We start from the raw sequence: 12,237 nt of genomic DNA, 5'->3' as shown, positions 1-12,237 counted from the left end.
CTCCAGCGGGGGACACACATCGCACAGTGGGGACAACAGCAGTGAGCAAGGTAGGAAGGGAGCCCTCCCGCTTTCTTAGCTGGCCAGTGGTCACCGGGGCGCTCGGGGACCAGTCACTTGCTCTCTGATGTCGCAATGTGCTCAGGTGCCAGGGGGTTTGTGCTGAGAAAGGTCTACCTTCCTTTTTTTGACACTTTTTTTTCCGTGCCCCTCCCGCCCCCATCTCCTCCTAGTAAAAGGATTGGCATCTTTATTTCTTGGACCCTGCCAGCAGGCACATGTTAGAGCAACATATGTACCAAATTTGCAGTATGCTTAATAAAAATAAGCAATGAGTAGGGTTTGGGTTTTTTTTTTTTCCTCCCTTCATTCAAATGGGTTAAAAGATGAAATCTTCAAAAGCAAATGTAATTAAGATTGCAGAAATGCATGCTAATATTTCAAAGATGCCATCTAAGCTTCTCTGCGTGTAAAGAAGAGATGCTAGCTGGCCCATTTTTACAAAATCCTGAGCAGTGCTTTTATTTACTTTTTTTCTACTCAATTCCAACTTGCTTGAATGCAAAAAATGTTTGGTTTGAGTGTTAGGCCAGAGTAACTGATTTTAGTATGAAATGAGCTTGATGCAGTGGAATTGGGACGTACTACAAATAATTAGTGCTGTCTCAGAAGCTCCGAAGCTGAAATTCGGGGTTTTTCTAAGAAGCTGTTTAAATGCTTCCTACTTTTTTTCTGAAGAGACCAACTGCAGCGGATTTAGCGTTAATTTAATGCAATTAAAATTTAAAAAGGTTCCTTAATCTGAATGTAAAAGAGAGTGCTTTATTGAAGTTGACTCTGAACTCACAATAGGTATATACTTTTAAATCTGGTTTTATGATCATGTTTCATTCAAGTGCTGTTAGACAACAAAGGAATTGTGTTTCCAAAAAAAGGTTGAGCAGGACTGATTAGCACTGCAAAGTCTGCATTTAACAAGATTAGGTTTTAAACTAAACCAGTATATTTTAATTTTTTATACACGTGGACCGAACGTACATGGTGCATAACATCTCTTTATAGAATTTTAAGTATTTGAGACGCTTTATTGTTTAAAGAAAAGTTGCTGACTTCATCGCAAGTATAGCCTAGTAAAAATGGGGCCTGGAATAGTAAACTGTTGCAGAGCTGAGGCAGAAACTGGTAACCTTCTGACCTCTGACTTTTACTGGAAAATGATATGCAACATAAATTCAGGGGGCCTTTTTTCTTTCAAGTATGTATACGTATATATTCTAGCGGTGCTGCTCACAACGCTATAGTTGAAGTGGTGTCAACGTGTTCATTAGAGCCCCGCGCTTTTTGGAGCGCGCTTTAAATCCACGGGGTTTGGGGTTTTTGGGGGGTTTTTTTGGTTTTTGTTTTTTTTTTTAAGGGTGAAAAAACTGCTGCAAAAGTAGGCTTGGAACTAAAACGCGCTGTTGGGGGGGTGGGGGGAATGTTTGTACTCGGGATAGGGCCGTTCTTTCATCGGGCGGATGTGCGCGTGTTTATGTCTCTACGTGCGTGGACAGAACATCTGCGGGGAGGTTTGCCAGCACGCTCCTAAACCTCTTAGGCGCTTGGGAAATCGAGCTGCGCCCTTCCCTGGCATACTTTTGAAGAATTTTTTTTTTAAAATTTTTTTATTTTTTTTTTTTAAGGCTTACGTTTTCTCCTAAACGGGGCATTTTGTTAGTCCGGGGTGCCAGTCGCATCTGCTGTTTTATCATCGCCATCCTGCTCTGCTCTTTAGCAAGGGTGCACGCTATGACCTCGGTCAGGAAGGGTTTTCGGGAGGCAGGAGTGATTTTTAGAGCTTGAGTCCTATTAAATAGCCCCAGAATGACTCTTCTCAGCGAGGCTTTAGCCGGTTCTGAAGCTCTGACTCGTATCCCAGGAATCAGGTTTTTGGAGGCTGGAATTGCTGCCAGATAGATGTGTTTTGTGAAGAAGGCTCATTGCCTGAAAACTTTAGGGAAGAGTGGAAAAAAAAAAAAACAACAACAAAAGAAAAGTGGGAATTTGCTAACTGGAGCTCTCAGGTCAAGTTTGGGAAAGGAGTTTTGGAAGAGAGACCCTGTCCAGGGGGGTCTCTGTTACTGAGGCTTGCCTTCAGGCCACTTGCCACCGATGGAAATGGCCCTTTTTTTTTAAGGAACGGGAAATGTGGGAAGGGTAGGGGTGGTCTCGCTGAGCCGTGCTTTACGTCTTGTTTGCTCGAAGCTCTCTGAAGGTTGAGATCATGGGGGAATCTCAGTTGTTTAAACACACCCCCACGCCTGCCTATACACCTTATGTAAAAAAAAAGAAAAAAAAAAAGTGTGGTTTTAATCTTCCCACGTGGGGAAGAAGTCAAAAACCCATGATCCCGAATGACCAAAAGGGAAGAGAAGAAAAAGTAGCCAGGTGCCATGGAGGGGGCTGAGGACCGGCACGCTCGTGCTCAGGAGCACAGGAGTTAACTCGAGATGCGTGCGTTGCTTGACATATATTCAGTATATTATGGGCTTCCCTATTTTTAGGAGTTTGTAAAAAGTTCCTTTTGGTTCCATCTGTCAAGAGCACGTTTGCCATTTAAAAAAAAAAAACAACCCAAATCCAATCACCAGAAATGTAACCCTCGAAAAGTGTCTATTTTTAGGTTGTTCCCACAACCTGCTTTCCCTGCTGGGGTAGGTAAGAGCCCCTTCTGGGCCAGGTTTCCAACCCGGCTGAGGTATCCCAAGGATGTGAGGGTGCCCTTTGCATTTTCAGAGGGGCACACAGACTGGAACGCTTAGGCCCCTTAGCAAGAGTTTTCTCCCCTAGTCCTCAATCCAGACTATGTTAAGGTCTGGTTTTGGACTTTTTTGGATTATTTTTCTTCTTTACCTAATTCATCGCTGATTTAAAACCCCACAAAGCGCACTTTTAACCTGTTTATGTCCCTACGCACAACACACGTGGAACGATTACCTTTGCAAACAGGATATTTTCTTTCCTGTAAACACTTTAAAGTCTTATTTTTTAACATGTAAATTTATTTACTTAGTAAATAGTAATGACTCCCAGCTGCTTCGATCTATTGTAGAAATCCATATTTAACTGCAAGGGAGCTGTTCTGGGGTCTTGTGGCACAGAACAGCGGGATATGTTATTGCATGGCACGTTGACACAACCTTTTATAAAGACCCGGTATTGTGTCATCGTAGGGGATAGTTATAGTACAGGAATGCAGAATAATATTATGAAAAAGTTTCACGGGCTGTTTTCCCATTGCTCTGAACTTAGCGTGAAGGGCCTTTGGAGGTCTGTCTCCAAATGGTGCAGAGATCTGAATGTACACAGTGGAGAAATAACTTGCTAAATTCTGTTAAGTTCTTAGGTACAGGCAGGTGATGCTGAGCTCACGGCAACACTGTTTTATCTTATTGCATATTCTGACTTTAAAAGGTTCCTGTTTTAGGGTATTAACAGATCTATTTTATTTGTTTTTCAAGTAGTCAGGCCAGGAGGATGATGAACAAAGTCACTTGTAATCCAGATTGGGGCTCTTAAATTCCCATGTTTAGCTCTCCTACAGGCCTTAAAAGAAAAAGGAAAAATAATCCATCAGTGTCTCCTATTTGTGTGGATTGTTTCTTTCTCCCCCCCGCCCCCCCTTTTTTGGTTTTTTTTTTGTTGTGCAAGCCTCGGCCAGGGTTCAAAACATTTTTCTAACCTCCAAATAATCGTTGCTCTTTCAAGCCGGGAGTAGAAAGCGGCGATATTTCTTGATAAAAATGTATCAATGGCTGCAATGGTTGGTTGTTTTTATTTCAGGCTTTTGTAGGAGCTCGGGCAACCTATAGGCAAAAAGGCAATCGCGTTTATTATTGCCGGGAATCTCCAGGCGGTTGTTGGGAGGCTGCGGAGCCCGGGCGGATGGGGGAGAGAAGGGCCACATTATGTTCCAGATGACTGAGCGAGGATTTATATACCAGCTCGCCTTTTTTTTTTTTCTTTTTTTTTTTTTCTTTTTTTTTTTTTGGTGACATGGGAGAAGAAAAGTAATAAGAGCGGGTAGGCAAGGCATTTGAAGCGGTCAGATGGCCGGTGACTAATGGGATAGGTGGGCAGGAGCCCGCGGATTGGGTGTCTTAATGAGCACATTTCGCACCGAGTTTGGGCTGCAGTTCCCCTTCACCTTTGCCCTTTATTGACCGAACTGACACTTCATTTTTCACATACTTCCAATTATGGCTGAGCTTAAGTGTTGCCCTGCCTCCTTCCTTTCTTGCCTATGGACGGCTCGCTGGAGAGTGGCTGAGGCCGCAGAAGATATTTTAATTTGAAAAACTACCATAGCAAGGCAGGTTTAGGGTGTAACCTGAAACTGCTGTCACTTTGCAGTTTCTCCCGTGAAAACAAAAGTTTTAATGTTTCTTGTTTAGTGCTTCCCCCCCCACACCTTTCCCCGTTCTCTGGGTTGGCGAGGGGTGTTTTCCTTGGGGTGAAGCCTTTTTGGCAGTACAGGTGCTGTGGGTGGGAGTTAGCCCAGTAAAGAGGTAAACCCAAGTTAAAAAAAAAAAAAAAAAATCAGTGCCACGCTCAAACGATGGCTCCTCGCTCCTTCTCAACATGGCCTCTTCTCAAGAGGCTTCTTGGGGTGCGATGCCGTGTGCCATGCGTCGCCCAACGCCCTCCTTGTGGAAGAGCAAAGCATAATTTTGCCTGTGCTTCTCAGACCAGTGTGGATTTGGTGTTTTGGTAATACTTAACGCGTTGAATGCGGCTTCGAGCATGGCCTGGTTGTGCCATAAGTGGCCAAAGACGATGGTGGGAGAGGTGGGTATGGTTGAAGGGATAGAGAAATCTCTGGTCAGCAGCCACCCCTTTGCTATACAGGGAGGATGGTGATCCGTGTCCTACAGCCCAAGCCTGGGTGCGTTCCCACGGGAAGAACGGGGATCCGTGTCCTACAGCCCAAGCCTGGGTGTGTTTCCATGGGGAGAAAGGGGATCCGTGTCCTACAGCCCAAGCCTGGGTGTGTTTCCATGGGGAGAAAGGGGATCCGTGTCCTACAGCCCAAGCCTGGGTGCGTTCCCACAGGGAGAACGGGGATCTGTGTCCTACAGCCCAAGCCTGGGTGCGTTTCCACAGTGCCTTTTACACACAGAATCCTTCCAGGGCGGAAACGTCTGTTTGCTTTTGCAGGGCTTTGGGGCTTTCAGAGCGTGCAGTTTTCCTACCCAACGTAAACTCTGTCAGAAACAGTGGGCATAAGTCGCACTTGCGTGGGGTGGGTGGCTTTAAGAACAAAATAGCTGCTGTTAGCCCTTGACTTCCCGGCAGCGCCGCTGGATTTTGCAGCGTGGCTTTCGCTCCGGGCTCTGTCACGTGAAGTTTGGGTGAGTAATGAGCGGGCACGTCACCTGCGTGCTGGCGGTGATGGCTTCGCCTTTAAATACGCGGAGAGTATATCGACAATTATTTACATCCAAACAGAGGCCCCTAAACCACAGAAGTATTTATCTCAAAAAAAAAAAAAAAAAAAAAAAAGAAAAGGAAAAGGAAGAAGTATTACCTACTTTATTATGTAGCCCTCTGGCATAGTAATGGCATGGCATATTTTTACTATAATATGGTAATAAAAGAATATGTAAAAGGCAGACAAAGGTTCTGTCTTTTCACTAAGGTGACCCCTGTTACCAAGTAACTGCTTTACTTATGAGCTTATTAAAAACTCAAAAAAAATGAGCTTTTCATACTTCACAGGCATTGATGTGAAAATGAGCTGTCCTGTGAGTAGTTTTCTTGATCATTTTTAGAACAATTGATTAGCCAAAGAGCCGCTGTCATTAGTTGACATTGACTGATAGCAATTTGTCACAAGCTCCGAAGGTCAGCCAGGCAGTGGAAGCTTCGGCTTGTCTTTGATTGACCTTTTCTGATGCCATTATCATGCGATCGGTTAGACTGGATGTGACCCTCGATTGGAAAAGACAGGGCATTAGTCAACAGGGGCTGCTCCCGGGATTTTTTTTGCTGGCGCTTTATGTATTGTGAATCCCGAATTAAGCGTTAATAGGCTTGTTTGGAAACGGAGCGGTGGCACTTTTCTTGTCGAGGCTCTGCCATCCCCTTTTTCTTTTTGTGCTTTTCCATCAAGTGGGCAGCGCTCGGTTTGCTTTAAAACAACGTGAGCACCTGTGCCCTCTCCCTTTGATGCCAGAGACGAGATTTAAAACAACCCCATATTTATTTGAAACTCTTCGTGTAGGTGCATATTCTTCAGCGGCACCAGCATTAATTATTTTTATCTCCCCAGAATCATGTTTTATTTTTTAACAGTGATTGAGTAGTTGAGGATTATGCTCATAACAACACGATGTCAATTTATCATTCTGCTCTAAAGCCGGAGGGCGTGAAACTGTTTTTTTCCTCCTTCTGGTTGTTTTTTTTTTTTTTTTTTTAATTTGATCTCATCAGCCTGATTCAGCTGTTAAAGTTAGATTTCGGCAGCATTAAGCCTCCGTGCCTCAGCTAGGCAGGGTTATGCTTCCAGTATGGTGCATGGGAGACAGCCCTTGCTTGGAAGTGGGGGTCTGTCGTGATTCGAGCATCAATCCATTCCCGGTGCCAGGATTTATTTTAATTGTTCGCATTAGCTCCGAACGTCTGTTATTACCAGGCGGTTTCCTTTTCGATTTGGCAAAGCTAACTTAAATACTTATAAATGTTGCTTGTTTTGCCTAAATTGTGGGTAACGCAGTCGTAAACGAATTCTTTTCCTTGTAAAAAAAAAAAAAAACCACCCACCCCTCCTTCCTCTCATTTGCCTTTCAGGGAAAACCTGAATTTCTCCATCTAAGTACCAACTTGTTTTTCGGGTCAGCCCCCCAAGATAATAAAGCAGTTCAAAACCAGCACAACCATTTCAGCGGGGCTTAATGCGACATTCAGTCTTTGCTTAGGAAAAGCTTAGAGCCAGGAGAGGAGCAGAGAGGCGATCACGCCAGGAGGCAGATCCCTCAGGCTGAAGCCGCTGCCATCGTTGACAGAGGGAAAGGAGGGGAAAAAAGAGACTTTGGAAACTGTTTACCTTTAAAGTGGCTAGGGAAATACAAATATTCCTGACTTCTTGGCCCGTCTGTAATCAAGCAGCAGAATTCGTGTGCTGGAATCCTTTTTTTTTTTTTTCTTTTTCTTTTTCTTGGCAAGTTTTTCTAAACTTAGAAACGTCTAGCCCATTAAACATCTGTGTGGCTGTGCGCAAATCTATGTATACATAGCCCGTGTATGTAAGAAGATGGCCCTGACCCCAAACCCAGCATGCCATCAACCATGCAGGGCTTTTGAGGGCCCCAAAGTGTGTCTGCACAGCCCCGAGAGCCTTACAGAGAGCGAGATCTCCAATATGCTGAGCAGCAGTGGAAAATACCACGTTGCTAAGTCGCATCTTGGGCTGTTACCTAAAAACCCAGGTGGAGGACTGAAGGGCATCTTGTTTTCCTCCTTGGATGGGGCAGAGAGAATCTTGGTTGCAAGTAGTTGTAAGAATAGGTTTGAAGGTTTTGGTGTCCGAGATACCCCTTTGTAGCAGTACTTGAGCCTCGTGTTTTGAAGGTCACTGATAGGATCTGATTTAGAAAATTCGTTGCTTTATTCTGGTGTGGTTTTTGGGTTTTGGCGGTTTCCCCCTCCACCAGCTACATATCCTGGGCGTGCACCTTTAGGTTACAGTGGCTCATTGAAGCCAATGAGCTTCCCATATGGCCCATATTAGGAAGAAATTCTTTCCTGTGAGAGGGTGGTGGGACAGTGGCCCAGGTTGCCCAGAGAAGCTGTGGCTGCCCCATCCCTGGAGGTGTTCAAGGCCAGGCTGTATGGGGCTTTGAGCAACCTGGTCTGGTGGGATGTGTCCCTGCCCATGGCAGGGGGTTGGAACTGGATGATCTTCAAGGTCTCTTCCAACCCAAACCTTTCCATGATTCTGTATGCTTTCCATCTTGAAGGCACCAGCCCAATCTCCCTTTGCCTCTCCAGGTCTTGGTGGCTTCAGTCAAGTCTTTTGCCATCTGTGACTTTCCGGGGTGCATCGTTGACCTCTTTAAATCAGAAGTTAAAGAAGCAAAGGCTCATTCCCGAGATGGCCTCTGCTTTTGAGAAGCATTTTCTCGTAATGAGTATAAACCCATAAACAGGCAGGGTTTCTGGATTAGTGATGCAACAGGGTGTGCCATCGAGCTGCTTGGCCTAAAGCATTTTCCTACCTCTCACGTGAAATGCTGGGAGGGGGGAAAAAAAAGTAAAAGATGACTAAGGTTGAAAGAGGAGTCTTTAAAATCATGAGTTGTGTATGGAGAAAGCAGGTGCTTGTCCCGTAATGCAAGAACTAAGGGTGGGTGTTCACCAGGCTCATGGCGCAGGAGCTTTCCCGAGCGTTAGCAGGTTTAAAACAAATACAAATGTTTTACGTGTTGGGTTAAATTTATTGCTACAGCGTGCTGTGGAGGTCAGCAGGGGACAAAAAGAGATTAGACCAATTCGTGGAAAAATAGGTCCTTCTGTAGCTATTAAAAACCCTGGTCCAGAGGCACCCACTGGCTCAGGAAGCTGCCCAAGTGCTGATTGTCAGGGCCGGGGCGCAGCCGCTTCTGCGTAACCCCCCTTTCTATATGGGTTTCCAAAACATCCAGTATTGCTCCTGGGAGAGACGGACATGAAATCGAGCTCCTTGGACTGATCTCCTCTGGTTTTTTTTTATGTTAAAATATTTTTTTTTTTTTTTAAATTAAATTCAGGAAATAAGATGCTGGATTTTTTTTTTTATGTACGCTATTTCTGATGACTCTTGCTAACGCTGCCATGCCTTTTTTGGAGGGGAAGAAAGTCGCCACAGTTTGTATTTTCTCGCCCTTACTACCCCAGTGGTGGGAATGGGTTGACGCTATTCATTCAAATTTGACAGGTGATTGCTTCTGTGAAATGGATGCGCTCAAATCATAATTGTGGCAACAGAATTGTTTGATTACCTGGCGGTAGCCTCTTTCTCTCTGATAGCTTTTGGATCACCTGTTTGCTGAGAGCATTTGACAGTCCTCATGTTTATTACCCAATTGAATGTCAGTAGCAATTGCAGCTAAAGATAAACGAAAATGCAAGTACTTGTTGACCTTGACTTTTTTCCACAAGATATTGGACTTGATGGCTCTATTGCTGTTGAACTGATAAGAGTTATAAACAGTAGTTGAAGGAAAATGTTTTATTCCCAGAGGAAAATACCACACTGCTGTGGGAAATGGCATCTGACTCGCGCTCTTTGCCAAATTTGCTTGGTTCACCTTCATTTAGGCTGTGGGAAAATAAAATACAAATTTCCCCTTTTATGACTTTAATATCTCTGCAAACATGAATTCCTGCGCTCTTTGTAAAGTTTTGTTGGCAGACTGCGCCAATAACATACAGCGAGCGCGAGACCTCGCCGTGTTTTATGATGTGCTATAATGAGGATTCTCAATTCTTCCTCATTTTCAGGCTGATTTGATAATTACGGGGAGGGAGCAGAGCTTTCTTCTCCTATTCCCTGGGAAGCTTTAATATGTCTATAACCAGTGAAGACTGGGAAATGCATGGCTGCGGGTGCGCGTTTGCCGGACCGGGGCCGTGCCGGTGGGAGGGCGGACTGGGGACGAAGGCGAAGTTATCGCAGGGATGGAGAGACCGTATTTTGGCAGGTCTTGCTTGCCCCCGCTTTTTTAGGCAGGATCCCAGGTGGGTTCCCTCGCAGCTTTTTTGGGAGGAGGGGGCCAGTTTGCTGTCGCCCGTCCCAGCTGCAGCGAGCCTCCCGCCCCAGCGGATCTTGCTCCTGTATTCCCCCCTTATAATTATAGTTAGTTATTTGTATTTACATTTCTACTTATATTTACATTGCTACTTATATTGCTGTATTTCTTCTTAATTTCTAATCCTGCTCCAATGTGAAACCTGAAAGGAAGACTTCAGTGGGAACAGGAACAGGCAATAGGCTTGGAGATCTTCCGGGATGAAAGTCATTGTATAAACATAATGCGTAAAGAGCACAAAAGACCGTGGAATTATATTGTTTAAAACATAAGTCCTTCTTGTCTTGGCAACTGCTCTGATAAACTCTGCACAGTATTGTAGGAGCTTGTTAAAGCACCGAAATACAGGATTAAGCAGTGCTGCAACAGCTAGCAGAGGCAGACTAGTAATCTTATTGCATTGTATTTTTTTTAGGTAAGATTAAGCTGGCATTACATTATATGTTTGTGGGCGAGTGGGCATTCTTCAAGGGATTAATTAATAGGATGAACGCTGTAAGATGCTGACATCTTTTTTTCTAAGCACATTGATGCAGTTGGGCTTTTTTTTTTTTTTTTTTTTTTTTTTTTATTTCTTTAAATTCATGAATGAGATGGGGACCTTCTCTGGGCGATCGGGCTGGCCCCTGCGGCTTTTGGCAACAGCGGGGCCACCTGTCACCGTATAATTCATCAGGGACCACTTTCTCACTGGCCTGGTGACCCAGTAGTCGGTGCTATGCGAAATTCTGGAGGGAGAGGCCCCATGTCTCTTCTCCCTGAGCTGGTGGGGAATCACAAGGATGTGACTGAGCAGATGCCCCACACTGCTCCGGTGGGTCTTTGAATGAGGGTGTCGTTGGTAAAACCTTCTGCCTCTCTTGCTTGTCTCTTCAGCCATGGTGCCTCCTTCAGGGAGCCTTGGCATCTTGGGTTTGGCACACTTGAACTTTGGGTTCTGGAGGTGGGCAAGTAGATGGGAGAGCCTGGCCAGGCCCAGGATATGCCAAGGGAGCAGCGTCACATCAGGGCAAGCGCTGTCTCCTTAGGGCCCTCTGCCACCTGCTTGGGACCTTCCTCAGCGCCAGGTGGTATCTCTGGCATCTAATAGCCGTGGATGGTTGATTGATTTATTTTGGTTTTTATTTTCTTCCTCATGAGCTCTGGATATCTAACACAGAGTTTGTGGTTGCTCTTTGCAGAACCATAATGTGGAGGTGTTGGAAAGAAGAAATACATAAATAAATCATAGAATCACAGAATGGTTTGGGTTGGAAGGGACCTTAAAGATCATCTTGTTCCAACCCCCCTGCCATGGGCAGGGACACCTCCCACCAGACCAGGTTGCTCAAAGCCCCGTCCAACCTGGCCTTGATCGGGGATGGGGCAGCCACAGTTTCTCTGGGCAACCTGGGCCAGGGTCTCACCGCCCTCACAGCAAAGAATTTCGTCCTAATATCTAATCTAGATCTCCTCTCTTTCAGTTGAAGACCACTGGCCCTCGTCCTATGGCTCCCCTGCCTGATCAAGAGTCCCTCCCCTTTTAGTCCCCTTCTAAATAAAAATATAGTAGGGGCAGCCTTTTCAACTTTGTTTTTCTGTGGCTGATCCTTTGCCACAGGAGAGAGGTGGCTCTTGCAACCTTGAGACCGTGTGTCGTCTCAGGGCTGTAAATTCATTTTTTGCAGAAGAGGAGGGGAAGACCTACTTGGAGGCACCAGTTATGTCCTCAGAAAAGAGCTAAAGGTGGTGGACGTAACCTAACTGATTCTTAAAGCTTCTCCCCCCAGCTCTCTGAATAGCAGTTTGTGTCACATGGATGAGTGCTAAAAATATTCTGGAGTTGGTAGCGTCCCGATGGACTTCAGAAGAAGGCATATCTTAGCTCTGTCTGGTCAGCAAGTGAAGGTCATGGAAGCAAGGCTTGGAGAACCTCTTATTGCTCTCCTTGGCATGCCAATAGGATCTCCTCCCTCCCTCCCTCCCTTCCCCACACGGCACCGGGGGACAAACCCCACTGTGGTACTCCAGCTTGGGGCCCAGGGTTATAGCACATGCACTTCTGCATCGACTGCCTTCCTAAAGCAGGGCAAAGAGATAAAGCGGCCAGCATTAACTAAACTACTTGAAGTAAAGTGTCATCCTTTAAAATTGGGTTTACGTTTCTTTCGGGGTGCTGTAAGGTCAGAGCGTGGCAGCCTCTTGCTAACAATAAGATGCAGGCAAATGGCAGGGGGTGGAAAAGAGGCAGCAAAGTGGGATTGAAACATTCTTTTCATGCTGTACTCCTTCCTTCCCTGAACGTGTTTTAGCAAGAACTGTATTTTACCTTGAACACCCAAGTTGGACCATTTAAATTGTGCTTAAAGCACACCTTGCTGAGTGTCTCCTATTTATCCTCTCCCGTCCCTGGCTGTGGCAGCGAGGATGC

General features: G+C 45.3%; 1 protein-coding gene across 1 annotated transcript in view; it reads left to right on the top strand.

Moving 5' to 3' along the window:
• The window catches only part of MEIS1 (Meis homeobox 1), a 113,070-nt gene that overhangs the window by 24,265 nt on the left and 76,568 nt on the right, over positions 1 to 12,237 (top strand). Inside the window, exon 5 of the mRNA XM_074150753.1 lies at positions 1 to 50. This exon is cut by the window's left edge and continues 62 nt beyond it. Within this exon, the coding sequence (XP_074006854.1) occupies positions 1 to 50 (50 nt within the window). The remainder of the gene's footprint in view (positions 51 to 12,237) is intronic.

The sequence above is a fragment of the Numenius arquata genome, chromosome 7 (genome assembly GCF_964106895.1).
Source record: "Numenius arquata chromosome 7, bNumArq3.hap1.1, whole genome shotgun sequence".
Taxonomy (NCBI): Eukaryota; Metazoa; Chordata; class Aves; order Charadriiformes; family Scolopacidae; genus Numenius; species Numenius arquata.
The sequence above is the reverse complement of the archived record's forward strand: the minus strand, read 5'-3'. Positions and strand labels throughout refer to the sequence as shown.